The sequence below is a fragment of the Manis pentadactyla genome, chromosome 3 (genome assembly GCF_030020395.1).
Source record: "Manis pentadactyla isolate mManPen7 chromosome 3, mManPen7.hap1, whole genome shotgun sequence".
NCBI classification, from domain to species: Eukaryota; Metazoa; Chordata; class Mammalia; order Pholidota; family Manidae; genus Manis; species Manis pentadactyla.
The window spans coordinates 36,895,193-36,914,250 of NC_080021.1; the positions used below are offsets into that span (position 1 = coordinate 36,895,193).

A 19,058-nucleotide genomic window follows, 5' to 3' on the forward strand; every position below is an offset into this window, starting at 1 on the left:
GGGAGAGGAGTGGAATAAACTGGGCAAAATTACCAAGAGGAACATAAATTTCAGTTGTAAGATACGATATTTCACTTCATATTTTCAATGATGTTATGCATAAAAGTTCTAAAATCTTCAACTTTCCTATAGAGTTAATACCATGTTGCAAACAGCAGTCATGTCAGCTAAAATAATATACTTGAAAAATTAAACTGAGAAGATACATAGACAAAAATAACTTTTGACACTGAAATTAAGAAAACATCACAAAAATAAATTATGGTCATAAACTGCAAATGTGACATAAGCTTCCAATACAAGAATAGAGAAAATGATCTGTAAAAGTAATTTCCTCCATATCTGGTGATCACTCTAGAAAATGAGTGATCACTCTAGAAAATGACTATATATTTGGATTACAAACTGGAATAAAAATGAGTGAAGCCTAAGTACCAAGTACGATTAAAAGAAAATAAGTATATTTTAATTTTTATTATATAATTTTATCCATCTTAGCTAAATAAATATTTCACAAAATGAAATTAACATTTTTCATTAAATTAGGATCATTAAATTATGTTGGGGATTATTACTTACAATGAGAAAAGGAAATACTTAGATATATGGATTTTAAATAATACTCATGCCTGGGTATCAAGCTGTATCTCTCCAAAGGTGTTAATGATGCTTGTTACTGGTCAAGGGAACAAGAATGACTATGCAAAGTAACTAATGTCATATAGTAGAACACTCCATCAGAATTCCAAATTTATACTGTTCCATGAATAGGGACATTTTATAACATGTTTCTGTGCAATATGAGAAGAAAGAGGAATAACAATTAGATGTGATCCCTCTCAGAGAAGGACAGATGAGGACTAAATGAAGAGCCATCATGAGAGACTAAGCTAAACCAGAAACTGAACTGAATTTCATTCAACCTTCCAAATACCCACATAGGAATACCGGTTACACTGAGGACCCTAAATAAAACTGAACAAGAATGAGTCAGTCTCCATTGATATTGTTAAAGCTCCCTTTCTGAATTCTCATAACCTGTACAGTGTTCTCTGCACAATGTCCCTCTGTCTTGGCTTTAACATTTCTATACTCGCCACATTGTCAAAAGTAAATCCCGTTTCCTGAGATTAACAGCATAAATTCTGGAACAAAGACCAATGGTTTCAGTTTAAATTCCAGTTTCAAATGGTTGGAGTAAGTTATTCAACTGATCTGTGCCTCAATTTTTTTTTTAACTTAAAATATTGATTGATTATTTGTACTCTTAAAAGAAAAAAAGTAGGTTTTTCACTTGGAAGATATTTGCAAACAAATAGGGGTTTGTTTTTCATGAGCCAAGATGGACTTTGGTGTTTCCTGACTTTCCTTTTTTTTTTTTAAATTTAAGTATAGTTGTTACATAATCTTATATTGGTTTCAAGTATACAACACAGTGGTTCAACAGTGACCCACATAATTAAATCCTCATCCGAACTAGTGCAGTTACTATCTGTCAACATAGGAAGATGTGACAGACCCACTGGCTATGTTCTCCATGCTGTACTACCATCCCCGTCACCAATATATATTAAGATTGAGAATTTTTATTGTGCCTCAATTTTTTCAGTCTGTAAACTAGAAATAAAAATAGTACTTACGAAGGGTCCTAAACTCAATTATGCATTAAAATAATACTACAGTGACTTATTTGCCCAAAATATGGGCTGCATTTGGAAAGCAGAACTTAACAACCAGAAGAAATCTCTGATTGAGGAAATGCAAAGTAAAAATTGGTTTTAATCACTGAGCCATTGTTCTGCAACTACTCTAAAGTAAAACCCTCTTAATCCCCTTGTCTAAGTTTTTATACCAGGTCTCCCAACAGTAAACTATAGTATGTAGAATTAATACCCTAGTCATCAACTATTCATCACCATTCCAAGTCTTATAAGTGGGATCTACTGTATGTAGTATTAAAATAATGGTTTTATACATGACTTGAGCACTTGTGCTTATACAAATAAGCCTTATATATTTGAGCTATAAAGTAAGAATACCCAAATGTTGAGAGCTTCCAACTGCTTCTCCAGTACTGAGTCAAGTGTAACATGTTATTTGGTTAGTGCTGGCATATTTAATAAGAACTTCCTCTGCTTGGGGCTCTTTTATTTCATAGTGACTTTACTCAAAGGAAAATTTAATTGGGTACTGTAGCTAAGGTAACTCCGATATTGTGAAATTTCTCCCTCAAAGGTTACCAGGAATGTCCTATTTGCCAAAGCTAGTGATCATTCCTCAGCCCCGTTCCACTGGACCTCACTGAAGCATCTGATAAAATTCTTTCAACTGTCTATCGTTGCACTTTTCTGCCATTCCTTCCGTTCATTCATTACCAGACTGTTTTGTTGGCTCATCTTTCTCAGCCCACCTTCCAGATATACGCATTTCCTAAAGTGTGTTATTAACTTTCATTTTATTCTATCTCTGAGTGACTTTATCTAAGTCCATAGCTTCAATTCCTGTTTAATTCTTTTCCTTTTTTTCAGCATCCTCCCTTTTAGCATTTCCCCTTTTTCTTTTCTAGCTGCATCTCCTCTTTGGCCTTTTTTTTAAGAATGCTTCAACTTATTTCCCTGTAAACCCAACCTTAGACATAATACAGTTGTTTTTAATCTTCTTTTTAGAGACTCCTTTGGCTTCTCATCCCTTTGATCTGAACTGGCCTATCAACCTCCTTCACATTCTGCATGACCTTATAACCTATAACTATGTTCTCCCCATCAGTCATATCACATTATTAATTAATCCAATTACTTTTACTTATCATCATTTTGCTTTCCATTAAACTTTGCCTTTCCCCCTTTAGTTACCTTCCTCATCCTTGCTCTCACATCCCATACTCCATCCCCTCAATCTCCATACAGGCTGATAAAAAGAAACCAGTATCTCTCAGGTGGCATCCTTGTCTTCGGTTAAATTATAGCCTAATTTTTCTTAGAAATTATCTTCACTGGAGCATTATTCATGCCAACTTACCCTCTTTCATACGAAACCCATTTATCTTTCATGCCAACCCTTGTATAATATTTTCATTATAGATAAGAAAGTATAGAAATGTAAATAAGAGGAAGAAAGTGATCTGAAAACAATCATAACTTCTTTTACCACGTTCTAATGGTAAAGTGTGTACATAGTAATACTAAATAACTTGATTACTAACTTATTATTTATATACTCTTTCCTTTCAACTCAAATTATTTTAAAAATATTTTAATCATAACTACCATCCAGAGCTACATTTTATTTTTCCATCTCCTTGCAAATCTTAAATATTTAAAATTTTCTCAAATGTCACTGACAAATTCCTTTTTGGAAAAAAAGTTTTATAACAAAAATTATCATTTTCTTCCAAACTTCAAATGCCCTTACTTTATCTTTTGTTTATTGATCTTAATTTCATATGTATCTCCTTTCTGTAGCTTGTTCTTTGTTCTTTATTCTTCTGGTTTGGTTCAAATGCTACTTCTTTAGACAAGACTTCCTGGATCACTTATCTAAAATAACTCCTTCCCCACCCCAGTTGCACGAGGTTACACAAGGGTTTTAAATAATAGCACTTAAAACAATCTAAGCTTTGTTTAGTGACCATTTGCTCTCTCAAGAAAACAATTTCCATGATGGGAGAAGCCTGTCTGCTTGTCACTGTGATGTCCCAACATCTAGAATAAGGTCTGGCATATAAACATGTTTAGAAGATAACTGTCTGACAAATTAATTTCTAGGATTGAAGAACCTTTATATCACTGGAATGAGAATATCAGGAATAACCTCTTTTTTACTGAAGGCCACCATGTTATATGACAGTTTAATATGCCACTATGATACTTAGAGAATGCTTAGAGTTTAGCAGAGTCAAACTTGTAGATGATTTGGCTATTTTACAAGGAGATCTTAAAAGTCTCTGCCTTGGACTTTTTACCTATTTTAATAAGGATTCAATTTCATTGTTTAGGTTATTTACATATCTGTCAGAAAAAAATAATCTTTTGGATAATTTATTTTAGTAGTATTAATTTATAAAAGCTACAATTTTTTTGATTATGCAGTAGGGACAAAACTGTGACAAGTTCTTTACAGGTATTATTACTTTCAATTTGTTTCAAATTACACGAAAATATAGAAATAAGTGTTTCTAATTTCTGTCAAGAATTATTCAACTACATAGTTGTATATGCACTATAATTTAGTCACTCCCCCATTATTTAACATTCATGAAAACATCCTTTTCAAAGCTACAAATAATGCTTTCGTGAAACTTTTGTACATGCATTTTTATCTGCATCACTATTTCCACCATGTCAAAACTGAGTATTTTTAAGGATCTCAATTTATATTGAAAAATTACTTTTTATAAAGATTATACTCTTACCACACTCTTACCTATTAGAATGTTGTTTTTAAATAGGTGAAACACAGTATCTCATTTAATAAAAAAGTCATCAATTTGGTTATGAATGGAATAAATTTTTTTATCTGTTTCCTGACCACTGAATTTCTTATTGCGTGAAATATCTGTACATGTCTTTTGCTCATTTTCCTATTAGAGTTTTATATAATATATTATCTATTTGTCAAAGTGATTCAGGTGTTAAGGCTCTTATTATTCTGAGTTGCTACAAATATGTTTCCCAATTTGTTGTTTGCCTTTAATTTTTTCTGCTGATTTTGATATTCTGAAGTTTATACCTGCCACATTATAGTCAAGTCTTTTATTCTTAGGAAGGCTTCCTCTTTCCAGAGAGAAACTCCTTTATCCTTTCACTAAAACATTATTAACACCTTAATCTAAGTAAAGTTTATTTTTTTTAATAGTGTTAAGCAAGTAGTCCAACGTCACACCTAGTGGATGACAGAACCTGATTAAAATTCAAGTCTACTTGATTTCAAAATCTTGATGTTTCTACCAATCTGTTGCCTCAGAAACGATAAGGCTCAACAGTACAGGTGCAGCAGTCATGATACACAGGTCTGTATGACAACTATCTCCTAAGTGGTAGCCAAAAACGAGAATAAGATATTTGTATTGTATATAGCAAAAAGAATTAATTCTGTATCACAGAAAGAATGCCTACACATCACATGCACAGACTTCAATACAGTTGATTCAAAATAAAAATTCCATTTCTTAATGTATTTATAAGTAAAATAATAGCTTCACTTATATAGTGCTTACTATGTACCAGACACTGTTTTGAGGTGCTTGACATGTTATATGTTAACTAAAATAATCCTTACAATAACCTTTTGAAGTAGTATTATTATCCCCATATCAGAGATAAGGAATCTTTGACACAAGGAGTAAATTTCTCAGGATCACACAGCAACTAAGTGATGGGGCTGACCAGGCAGTCTAGTTCCACAGTCTGTCCTCTAATAGTGCTTCTCAGACTACCATTTCTTACAAGTAAGAACAAATGTTTCCCCAATAGCTGCAATTTTTAGGAAAGAGAGTTAACTTGGACAATAGACCTAGGTAAGATTGAATGTTAGAGTATTCAGAATGCATGAATAATATTTTGAGAATTTATCAGTAACATCTTAAATTCAGAATTTATCCTCAAACAAAGATGGAATTTTATATCCATAAAGAAGTAAGGAACAATGTATTCCAAACTTCCATTTTCAATAAGAGGCAGCTGAAACCAAAGATATTAAATTAAGTGTCTAAGGTCACACAGCTCAGTAGCAAGAATAGGTCTAAAACTAAGTCTTTTGATTCTGATCCCAGTAATCCAATTTCCTCCACACCATCCACACAAGGAAGAAATGTTCAAGATCACATTTATTTCTTGTTTGGGTATACCTATTATTTCAAGTTCCAAAAACTTTCTTAACTTTCTTCTTTTATATTTGAAGATTTATATGCTTTGGAGAATTAATATCCTGTATTATACTTTATCAATAGGAGCTTTCATGTAAGATATGTTTATATATGTATATATAAATAGGCACATATACATATTTCACTTCAGACTTTTTGGTTAAAATATCACAATAGCACTCAATAAAATGTTAAGCTTAACCTGGTATAAATATACCTCTAAGCTACTGTCTCTCTTGGAACATCTGTCAACCACAGTACTAAATAGACAGTTGACAGTCCATGCCTCCTTATGAACTGAGTGATTTACATTTTCTAGTAAGATTTCATTTTACTAGGGTTATGATTTTCATGACTAAGCAAAATCTTAAGCATCTGTGTCTTAGACTTTAATCAATAATTGAGTCCATTAAATATAGGATGTAATCAATGCACAGAGAATACCTATAAAATGAGTAGAATGTATAATGATAAGATTGATAATAAATCAATAATTGAACAGTTTGGGCAAATTTCAGTATAAGCTTATATATGCATTTATACATGTACATATACATGTATATGTTAAATTTCCCCTACAATGAATGCTACTTCTCTTTAACTTTACAACATAATACAAGTAGAAGAAAATGTCAAGTGAAAGCATACAGCACTCAAAACATGGCATACATGCCAAGCAAATCTGATAAGAATTGAACTGCAGATTTGAAATAATACATATCAATGGACAACATTCAGAATAATCAGAAATAAAGAAAAAAAGAGGAATTGTTTTCATGTTAAAAAGAATACTGTCTGATCATCTCCATAGATGCTGAAAAGCATTTGACAAAATTCCACATCCATTCATAAAAAACACACTCAACAAAATGGGTATAGAGGGCAAGTACCTCAACATAATAAAGGCCATATACAAAAAACCCATAGCCAACAACATACTTAACAGTGAGAAGCTGAAAGCTTTTCCTTTAAGATCGGGAACAAGACAAGGATGCCCCATCCCCACTTTTATTCAAGATAGAACTTGGAGGTCGTAGTTACAGCATTCAGGCAACACAAAGAAGTAAAAGGCATCCAGATTGGTAAAGAAGAAGTTAAAATATTGCTGTTTGCAGATGACATGATATTGTATGTAAAAGAAAATAAAGAATCCACCTCAAAACTACTGGAACCAATAACTGAATTCAGCAAAGTTTCAGGATACAAAATTAACACAGAAATCTGTTGTATTCCTATACACTAACGATGAACTAGCAGAAAGAGAAGTCAGGAAAACAATTTCATTCACAGTTGCATGTAAAAGAATAAAATAACTAGGAATTAACCTAACCAAGGAGGTGAAAGAACTATTTCTGAAAACTACAAGATACTCATGAAAAAAATTAAAGAAAATACCAATAAATGAAAATACATCCCTTGCTCATGGATAGGAAGATTTAATATTGTCCAAATGGCCATCCTGCCCAAAGTAATCTTCAGATTCAATGCAATCCCTATCAAAACACCAACAGCATTCTTAAACGAACTAGAACAAATAGTTCTAAAATTCATATGGAACCACGGAAGACCCAAGATAGCCAAGCAATTCTGAGAATGAAGAATAAAGCTGGGGGATTATGCTACCCAACTTCAAGCTCTACTACAAAGCCACAGTAATCAAGACAATTTGGTACTGGCACAAGAACAGAACAATAGACCAATGGAACAGACTAAAGAGCCCAGCTATAAACCCAAGCATATATGGTCAATTAATATATGATAAAGGAGCCATGGATATACAATGGGGAAATGACAGCCTCTTCAACAGCTGGTGTTGGCAAAACTGGACAGCTACATGCAAGAGAATGAAACTGGATCATTGTCTAACTCCATACACAAAAGTAAACTCAAAATGGATCAAAGACCTGAATGTAAGTCATGAAACCATAAAACTCTTAGAAGAAAACACAGGTAAAAATCTCTTAAATATAAACATGAGCAACTTTTTCCTGAATGCATCTCCTTGGACAAGGGAAACAAAAGCAAAAATGAACAAATGGGACTACATCAAGCTAAAAAGCTTCTGTACAGCAAAGGACACCATCAGCAGAACAAAAAGGCATCCTACAGTATGGGAGAATATATTTGTAAATGACATATCTGACAAGGGGTTAACGTCCAAAATATATAAAGAACTCACACACCTCAACACCCAAAAAGCAAATAACCTGATTAAAAAATGGGCAGAGGATGTGAACAGACACTTCTCCATAGAAGAAATTCAGATGGCCAACAGCACATGAAATGATGCTCCACATCACTAATTATCAGGGAAATGAAAATTAAAACCACAATGAGATATCTTCTCACACCAGTTAGGATGGCCAACATAGAAAAGACTAGTAACAACAAATGCTGGCAAGGATGCAGAGAAAGGGGAACCCTCCTACACTGCTGGTGGGGATGTAAACTAGTTCAACAATTGTGGAAAGCATTATGGAGGTTCCTCAAAAAACTAAAAATAGAAATATCATTTGGCACAGTAATTCCACTCCTAGGAATTTACCCAAAGAAAACAAGATCCCTGATTCAAAAAGACATATGCACCCCTATGTTTATCACAGCACTATTTACAACAGCCAAGATATGGAAGCAACCTAAGTGTCCATCAATAGATGAATGGATAAAGAAGAGGTGGTACATACACACAATGGAATGTTATTCAACCGTAAGAAGAAAACAAATCCTACCGTTTGCAGCAATATGGACGGAGCTAGAGGGTATATGCTCAGTGAAATAAGCCAGACGGAGAAAGACAAGTACCAAATGATTTTACTCATTTGTGGAGTATTAACAGCAAAGCAAAACTGAAGGAAGAAAAGAACAGCAGACTTAAGACTCCAAGAAGAGACTAGCGAGACTAGTTACCAAATGGAAGGTGGGGGGGGCGGTGCATGGGGAGGGAGGTAGAAGGAGATTAAAGGGTTTTATGATTAACACACATAATGTAGAGGGGTCATGGGGAAGGCAGTATAGCACAAAGAAGATAAGTAATGACTCTATAGCATTTTACTAGGCTGATGGACAGTGACTGCAATGTGGTGGGGGGCAGGGGACTTGATAATATGGGTGAATATAGTAACCACAATGTTGTCCATGTGAAATCTTCATAAGAATGTATATCAATGTTACCTCAATAAAAAACAGAATACTGTAATTGTATTAATTTTGAAAAATTTTCCTTAGCTAACACTAACAGGAAGTAAAATAATAATTCTAAGAACTATAGAGTATGTTAACTAAATTTATTGTGGTAATCATTCCACAATATATACATATTCAAATAATCATGTTTTGCATCTTAAACTAACACAATGTTACATGTCAATTATATCTCAAAGAAGCTGGAAAAAAATTTTAAGGAAATGAAAATATATTTAAAAAATTTTTAAAGAATTATGATTATAATATGAAGTATATTTTACTTATTCCCAATTGTATTTTTATTAAGAAGTGTTTGAAAATATTCAACTTGAATTGTTACATTTTTCAAATTAATATTAGTACCTGGGAAGTTAATGGACCAGGCTGATACAGTAATTATTAAACATACTTTCTAAAACTCTTGATGTAGCACAGAACCAACTATAATAATAATGTAATAGCTACTTAACGTAATACAGTAATTGGTATTATAATATAATAATTTACCTGAGGAATTAGTAAGAAATATGACTGACAAACATCATTTGTTCTTGAGATCTCCTTATGAATAAAAACATATATTACACAAGCACTAAGATCATCAGATGCTCTAGACCAGGTCTGGAAGGAGTTCTGAAAATGTATGAGGTTGAAAGTTGAATTCAAAAACATGAGCAGATGGCATTTTATGGAACTTACCAAGTAGTAATTTAAAATCCCTTTTGTATTGTTAGCTCTCTTTCAAATGGTCTCTAAAACTTGTTTTATAATTACTTAAAAATTACCATATGAAATTTCATAAGTGTAAGAAGAAAAAGTATAAATTCTAATAAAATTTTCTACTTCTAATTTAAAAGTAACTTAATTACGATTGGTAAGAGCTAAAATCAATGTTCTTTTGCTTCTTCAAAATATGTGATCAACTCCATTCCTCCATTCATTGTATAGAATTAAACTGCAGTGACTATATGTAGACCTACTAACATAAATGAAGATCCTAAGATTGTGGTATAAATATAAAACATACACTTCAATATAATAAGTCAAGGAAATGATTAGCCTTATGAAATTATTTTTCCATTACATTTTTGGTTGAAGTATTAACAGGTGGTGTTGACAGAGAAATATAACCAACTTACATATTCCTTAGAGATGTGAGTGATAAGTTAATAAAGATCTTACATTTTATTGGTCACACATACTCCAGTCAGTTCTTGAAAAGCCCTAACTTTATCTGACTTTTAAGTAGTTGAAATCCAGTCTAGATTGACTGTTACAAAACTTAGTGCTCTTTCTTCTAAAATTATTTCCTTTTTCTCTGAAGCTCTTATTACCTTCTCTATCATTCCCTCTTTACTCTCACTTCATTTGAAAGAGAATGCACAATGCTTCATTTATCTCTAGACTTAGAGAACTTCCGAAATCCTAAATTTATTTCTAGTTAATACAGACCACGTCCCCACTTGACAGTATCAGGGGCCTACCGCTAGAACTGAGAAAGCTCATTCTTCAGCTTCCTCACGCCAGGAAGGAAGGGTTATAGATGTATAGCTACAACTGCAATTTTAAAGTTTACGCTACTTCAACTAAGTTTAAGTAACATTTAAGAGTAATTTAGGATCTAATATTTGAATCCAACAGAATTCTCTTCCCTCTATAACCATTCCACACATGCCCTAGATACAATTAATTTTTTTCTTAAGGTTGCCTCCATTATTAATCTCCTCTCCCTAATCTTCAAACTCCCTCAACTAAGTACTCGCCCTTTGCCTTTATGGACATCATGAAGATTTCTTTGTTCAACCCTGTTGAATTCTCTCCTCCCCAAGCTTAGCTTAAATTCCTTATTTGGTTTTCTCCCCTACTAAACTAAATAATTCCTTCTCCCATTTGCCTGGTATCTATTTTTTTCTTAACATTTCCAATCTGTATTGTCAACCTTACCTATCTTGAGCTTCTTTCTCTAATTCTGCATTATTACTTAGAGACATCCTAATCTTTTCCACTGTAGATTCTGAAACATGACCCCCTTTATTGAAATCTTACACAGCCTCAGCCTCATTACAGAATGCTCATTTCACATCTTAGCCTGAATGGAAAGTTGATACTTCAACAAGAATACTACCTACCTCAAAAACATTTTAAGGGGAAACTGCTCAAAATCCTGTACCTTAAGTACTATAGAACTCTGGAAGTGGTATCAGCATTCTTCTAGATCTGTATTGTTGCATCCACGTTTATTTTTCTAATTTCAGGTAATATCTGCTCCTTTTGTGTTCATATCATTATACTTCCTTGCTCTTATCTACTTTCAAAGCAACTTTTTTCATCCATGGTCAGTCATACTTAGGCCTTCAGTGACTTTAACACCTAAAAAATTCTAGTATCAAAGTATGTTGCTTTACTTGCCTTCACAAACTGCAATCCATGATCCATCTCAGAAACCCACTCCCAGGAGCAAACCCTGAATCTTTACATTATTTGGGATTTTCTAATACCTGAAAATACTAAACCTCGGTAAATCAATCTCCAAAAATAACCTTCTGTGTTGTTTCTATTAGCCTTCAATATCCGAACCAACTCCAGTTCTTTAATTGTACCACTTCTCTTTCAGTTCACAGAAAACTCTGCATCTAAACAGGATTTAACACAACCACTCTCTTCCCTAATCTGTCTGGGACAGCACTTCCAGCACTCTCCTTGCCAGCTTCCTCAGCATCCTCAACATCTTTTTCTTTCTACTGTAGCTACCTACTAACTTCCAACCGTAGATCCTAATGATTATACATGAAGTGTGCTAATGAAACAATCACAAAATCTTAGAGACTCAATGACATTGTAAATTTAAGTTCACTTTAAGTATCATCATTCAACATATCTTTTCTTCGGTGATCTCCCTCTTGCATCTCCCATGGTAAGCTACTCTTAATTTTGTAATATCCCAAGTCATCAGGAATCCTACTCTAAATTCATTTCCTTTCTCTTTGTTTTTTTCCATTTATTTATTTTAGGTCTCCCTTCCCTTCTTTTCAATCTGGCTTCCACTTTCCATAACTTCACTGGAACCAATTAGGCAAAGAATATTTATTAGTTTTATCATTTAACAACATATTTGTCTTCCTCTGGCATTATTCTGTGTTGAGTATAAGTATATATACATATATCTTGGCTCTATACTTTTCATAATGCTTTTGGCATTTCATTCATTCTAATGGAATCAATTAGATGATACTCTAACCTATGTCTCTTGCCCAGAATTTTCTCCTGAGTTCTAGACCCATATATCCAATCACTTTTACTAGATATTCATACCTGAATACTGCAAAAGAACCTGAAACTCAACCCATTCCCAAACTGAACTCTTTATTTTTCCCATAAAACTTCTTCAATCTATATTCCCTATCTTGATAGAATGCCACCATCCCAAACATTTCAGTCACTTGAGATCTTATTCCTCTTTTTCCTGCATCAATGTCTATTCAGTCACTAAGTCTTACAGATTCTACCTCTTTAAATAACTTCTCAGATATCAACTGCTTCCACTGATCTTAAATCATCCCATTATAATCTCTTTTCTGATCTATGCAATATCTTCATAAATGATCTTTTTGCTTATATTGCTCCAGTCCATTTTTTATATAGTTTCCAAAGTAATCTTTCTAGAAACAAATATCTGATATTTTTCCTCTCTTGCTTTACATTTTTCAGTAACTTACATGATCTTCAGGAATACTATCCTACCTGCTTTCCCTAAACTTGTTTGTAGCCACTTTGTCCATATCATTTCTTCTGCCTGAAATGCTCTCTGCACGAGGCCAACATAACAGTTGATTTATGAGTCATCTCTTCTATGAAGTCTTTCTTGAACTAATGTCCATCCTTCTCAGGTGAAAATGATCATACCATCCTTTGTGATTCCATTGTATTTCTCTATAGAGAAATTTCTCCTAGCACTTATAGTATTATTGCGCTTACTTGTCAGACTCACACTAAAAAAAAAACTACATGGATAGAGGGCTATTTTGTGTGTCCTATTATTTCCAGCACCTAGAACAGTAACACACAGCATGTGCTTAATAAGTGAGTGTTGAATGAATATTAGATTTTAGTGCAAGTGCTACTTCTTCCATGAAGCCTTTTCTGGCCATCTGGGTGGAACAAATTTTATTAGTCTTTCTAGATTTGTAGAATGTATTGTAAAAGAGTCATCCATGTTGGCACATAAACATAGCATGTTATCTGCATATTTTAACTATTCAGTGATACTGCTAGCCTGTTTAGGGCCTGTATTATGTCTTTAGTATTCTTCACAGTCTAGCACATTGCAGAACTGATGATAGAAATAAAATACTTTTAGAATTATTTTTTTTTAAGTTAAAAACTAGTTTTAAGTCTAAAGTAAGTTGAAGAACAAATTATGATTAATTTGTTAATTTAATCAAGCTGACTATACACACACACAAACACATACAATGACATATGTTTGGATCTGGAGTTAGTTACCCAGTTATGGAAAAAAAAATATATATATATACATATTACATAAAAATCACTTCATTTTTCTCCATCTAATTAGATCAAGTGCTGTTAAAAGTTGAATATGCAACTACCTAAAATAAAAATGCCTGCAAGATTTAACATTTTGTTATATTTAGAAGAGAATGAAAAATTATGAGGTGAATTAAAAAAATAGTAAAAAATTCTTTAGACAAGTTAAATAAATGAATAAATAACAAAGAAAAGCAGTAGAAGAGACAGACCTGCATGTCTTCTCCTTGTGGAGTCCACTTCTTCTGTGATCACATCGTGTAATGGACAGACATAGACAAAGGAGATGGGTGTGAGTGGATGTACTCAAAAGATAAAAAGTGACACTGAAGGAAAGAGCCCCAAATCATTTTGAGAAAGAATCCTGTGCATAGTTGTAGGGAAGATATAATCAAATACATATCATATTTAAAGAAGAATTGATGGTGTTGGTTAAGCTGCTATGGGTTAGCAGAATAAGAAAAATAAAGTTAGTGTGAAATAAAAAGGATTCAAGAGTTTGTAATTCTTTATGAATAGCCAATCCTAAATACTGATGCCAAAGAAAGATACCATTAGTAAAAACAATTTTACTTGTATGCCCATATTATTCAAGATATTTCTGAGTCCATTTAAAATCCGTGGAGATTCTTTTAGAATTTTTAATTATCACCTAAAGAAGAATTTAATTAAATCAACTTCAAAAAGAGCAATAAAAATAGTTCCAACAGTTTTCTAGACTTTTAAAAATTTCTAAATTAATCAGTATGCACATGAAAATTAAGTTTGGCCATCATGTCAATATTTCACTGAAATTGCTTCAGTACAGCAAAATATTACCATAAGAATGTTATAAAGAATAACAAATAAAATTCATTACAAGATTAGTTGAACTATATGACTTTATTTAAATATTACAAATTCAAATTAGCCTTCAATTTAGATAGATTTTCTTTAATCATATTCCTTATAATGCCTATTTATCAGAAAATTCTTACAGACACCACATATCATTGATAATTCCATTTAAATTACCCCATCAAAATCCAACATCTACTATAATAGATATGATATACATTTTGGAAACACTTGTTTCTCCATTGCTAGTAGGTAATTTCAGAAGACATTTATAGAGTGATTGAAATGGAAAATATCGCTAAATTCGGCATTCTGAGAAAAAAATTACTTCCAAAGGTATTAATGAGTTAGTATTAGTATGACTAATGCAGATAAATAATATAACACAAAATTAAAATCTCCTATTTAACTGCCTGCTTAGCTTTTAATCATGTACAACAAAATTCTTAGAACACCATATTCATTTCTGCATCATAGGTTTTGAGAGATTTATAGAAAAACATATATAAAATACACTTGGAATATAGATATATTGAAATTATAACTCTTGAGAGGATTATTTCCTGTACCAATTTATCATTTTATGAGTAGTGCAAAAATGAAAACTTTCTACTAGAAAAAAAAAAAAGTGCTAAGATGACCAAAACTCTTTTTCTTAAAAATAACAGAAATCCTAGTATAAATACTAGAGAACTGAAAAAGGAGTGACACATTTTGAAAATTAACAGCATCATTTTGATTATAATACATGCACATCTTTGATCTATTCAAATTACTAAATCTCATCATAATTGTGTTACAAACCAGACTCTGCAGATAAGATTGGCCAGTAGGAAAGGTACTATTCTCCTGAAATGTACTCATACAGTAATATATGTCATATTTTGCTTTCATTCCCAATCCACCCATTTCTCAAAGAAGATAGAAAAATCAGAGATTTATTAGTAACATAGGTTAACTTTGAATTCTATCATATCTTGAAATTATTTCTTCTATGCAAAACTCCACTACATACATCATACATATTTACCATATATTAAAATAACTTCCTTGCATGTTGAAATGAAATTGGTATGAATTTGATGAAATAACTACATAAATTATTCCACCTCTAAGAAAATATTTGGGTTTCCTTTTTTGCAGAAAACATAAAAAAAACAGAAGTAAATGAAGTTTCTTTGTCTACCTAGTATTTTCCTGTACCCTGGATTATTTTTAATGGCACTGAGGCAATACTTTTCATGTTATATGGACACAAAGCATTCAAAATTCTTCTCATTCATTAATTTATTATAGAGAATAGCTGAGGCACAAATAGTTCAAGTGACTTACCAAAGGTCACAAAACAAGTTCAGTGGCAGAACCAGAAATAGAACAGAGGTCTCCTGATTACCAGCTCATTTTTCTTTCTACCAGATGCTATATAACTCAATGCAAACAAGTGAAATAAAAAGTCAAACAAGGGAAAACAAAAAATTTCACTGTGACACCTGAACTGGAAATTTTATTCTATAGTATTGATTAGAATGTTTTTAAAAAGAGATACTTACTACAACTACACTAGTAATTAAACAATACTCATGCAGAATACAGTAACACTTAGCACCAACAATTTATTTTCTTTTAGAAAATAATACAAAGGATGAAAATGAAAGACTTGACAGTGATCACAGTACCAACTGAAATAGCCCATTAAACCATTTTTCCATTTATGTGAACATGATCCATGAATAGGTTATAACAGATCTTAGATTTAAAAAATCACTTAACTTTAATTAGCAGACAGAATGTTCTTTTAAATCATAAAACTTCAATGTGTAATTTACAGCTATATCAAATATATTTTTAAAAATTTTATGGCTTTGTCTTCCTTGTAGTTACTATTTTTATTATATGTAATTTGTATTAAAAGCCTTATTTTAAAAGAGAAACAGCAAACCTTACCATTTAAGCAGCTATGTCTTATTTAAATGGTAATAAACTATAAATACTGATTTCACATACATTATTATAATGAAGTGTAGACTTCAGTGAACCTTGAGAAGCCTTCACTCTTCTTATCTCCCTACTTTACCTTTGATCAATCACTTTGCCACAAACATTCTACTTTGCAGTGCTATTAATGGCAGTTCTAATGTAACTCTTTCCAATGCTTCATGTAACCAATTACCAGTTAGAGTGATTAAGAATAATAAAAGTATACACTCTCATAGGTGTCCATTACTGCCACAACTACAGTTGGATTTTAGTTTTAGACTTAGAAAATACAAAGACTTTGGTAAAGAGAATGTACAGCTTTTTTTTTTTTTTTGGTTCTTTCCAATATATGAACTAATGAAGGAAAAATAAAATACTTCCATGTATATTACTGAAATAGATGAAATTTATAAGATAGGAATAACTCATAAACATCATTTCCTCACTTATGATAAATTACTTTTGAACAAATATTTTTAAATTTAAGGTACCATCAAGGTACAAACTATAAAAAGGATGGGTTTTTAATCAAACAAAGTAATACAACACACATAAACACACACACACACACACACACATACACACACACACACACACACACAAGCTGTCTGTATTTTGGTCCTTAAAAATTAAAAAAAAAATCTACTGACAATAAATAGATATATAAAATAACCATTTTCATTAAGTTATTTGATTAAAAAAAGTAGGTTTTGAGAATGAATACTGTCAGCTTTTATATACAATTTTTTGCAAACCAAAAATTTTTCCCTTGCCAACATTAATGTATTAATTATTGTTAGGTTTTAAGTGAACACATTTCAAGTTCAAACAGAAATAATAATCTATAAATCAACTTAATTTAAAAAGGTATACACATGGGGCCTGTTTATCGATAAATACAGTTTTTACCAAAGGTGTATAACATCTATTTGAAACTGTTGATTGGCTAATATTTTTATTTACCACCATTTACAACAGACATAATATTCATCAGAGTTAATTGTACTTAAGAAAATATATGTCTTATAGAAGCAAGATTTCTGTTTAAAAGATTCCTGACAATGAAACAGAAGCCCAAAGATTTAAGTGTATATTAGAACCTCTGCATAATTAAAAGCTAATCATATTATGAGGGCTTTTTAAAGGTCATAAATTTTTAGAATGTTTCCTTTGAGGTCACGAGAGACACCTTTCAAAGCAAAGCCTAATTGAGCATCTACTTAATAGGAGACCCTCAATGATACAAAGACTTAGAATACAAAAGCAAAGTGTTTACCAAGTTACAGATTTCAACCAGAATTTCTCCATTGTGACAAAAATCGTGTTGAAAAATTCCTCAATCCAAGTAATCTGAAACTACTTTTAAGTTAATTGTTATTTTCCATAATGTGGTCAACAATCAAAATTAGTGAAAATTAACAATAACTTCTACCTACTAAAATAAGGTACAATCTCTTTAGACATTTCAAGATTTTTATAAGCTAATTAATAAAAAATGTTTATCTTACTTCTAGCTGTGCTGTTTTTTTCTGATTCTATTCTTGTGACCTCACATTTAATGCAACTTCAAATGCACAAGAAAAATCAACTTAGAGTATGTATTGAGGGAGTTTAAAATAATTGATTTTCAAGCTATAACACACTATCATAAAAAAGACTGTCATTAAAGTGCAGGCTTGGCATTATAAACTTATCTGTATATTCAGAGGAAACTGAACCAACTTAAATGAACTAAATTCATAAATCATAAGATTTCACTTTATTTACAGAAAACACGCTTGTTAACAAAGAGTGCTGTATTTACATCTAAAGGTGCCAGTAGTATTTAATTCTAAAATTCTTAGTTTATTTGTGTTTTATAAAATATTTACTTTGTTTACATCACTTTTTTTCTGTCAGAAATAAAATACATTCACTCTGTAACAATCCAGAAATTACCAGTCTGGTTTACTGACCAAGAATACAAACGACCTTGACTCTTCTAGATTAGACGTATTACCAAGCATCAAATAAGACTAATTTAGAATACTGACTTAGACTGAAATAAATTGCTTCTAACCTTTAAACATGTCAAAATATTCATTAATAAAAGGAAACAGAAGTCCATAACATCAAAATACTCAAGAAAACTGTTAAAGTATACAATTCACTAACAAAATACATCTTTGAATATTTACTTTTTCTTAAGACAAATTTCATAAAGTATAATTCCAAAGGTAGAATTAAAAAAAAAATCCTACCTTCACCACAGTTATAGATCCATAAAGAACACAATATGGAAATGTCCATGTTGAAAGAAATTAAAGATTAATACATTACCTAAATCACATAATGTTAAAACTAGGGGCTTAGCCACACAAGAGGTTATAGTAATAATAAAACATAACTCATTACTTTGAATATTTTCAATTTCCAAAATATTATGTAATGACACAGTAACGCAGAAAAGTATTTTGCTATGCTTCCAGAAAAATGCTGATTTATTTTCCAGATAGGATACAGCAAGTTTAAGTAGCCCTGGCATGGTTTTCATGGTAATTACACTAAGGGTAGCTATGCTGATTCAAGATTTTCCTAGATTTACCACACCTTATGCTTAGAAAATAAAAAATCAAAGCAGATAATCCTTTTATGAATAGTACCAATTAAT

The 19,058-nt window shown here is 31.7% G+C and overlaps 1 protein-coding gene across 43 annotated transcripts in view; it reads right to left on the reverse strand.

The window, feature by feature from the left end:
- RIMS2 (regulating synaptic membrane exocytosis 2) overlaps positions 1-19,058 on the reverse strand; it is a 578,477-nt gene that overhangs the window by 146,295 nt on the left and 413,124 nt on the right. For 17 of the 43 annotated variants that reach the window (XM_057497834.1, XM_036876409.2, XM_057497841.1 and 14 more), the window contains one exon: positions 13,807-13,839. The exons of 25 other annotated variants lie outside the window; for them this stretch is intronic. In XM_057497834.1, coding sequence (XP_057353817.1) covers positions 13,807-13,839 — 33 coding nt within the window. The remainder of the gene's footprint in view (positions 1-13,806; positions 13,840-19,058) is intronic. One more of the 43 variants, XM_036876392.2, reaches the window with a different exon arrangement.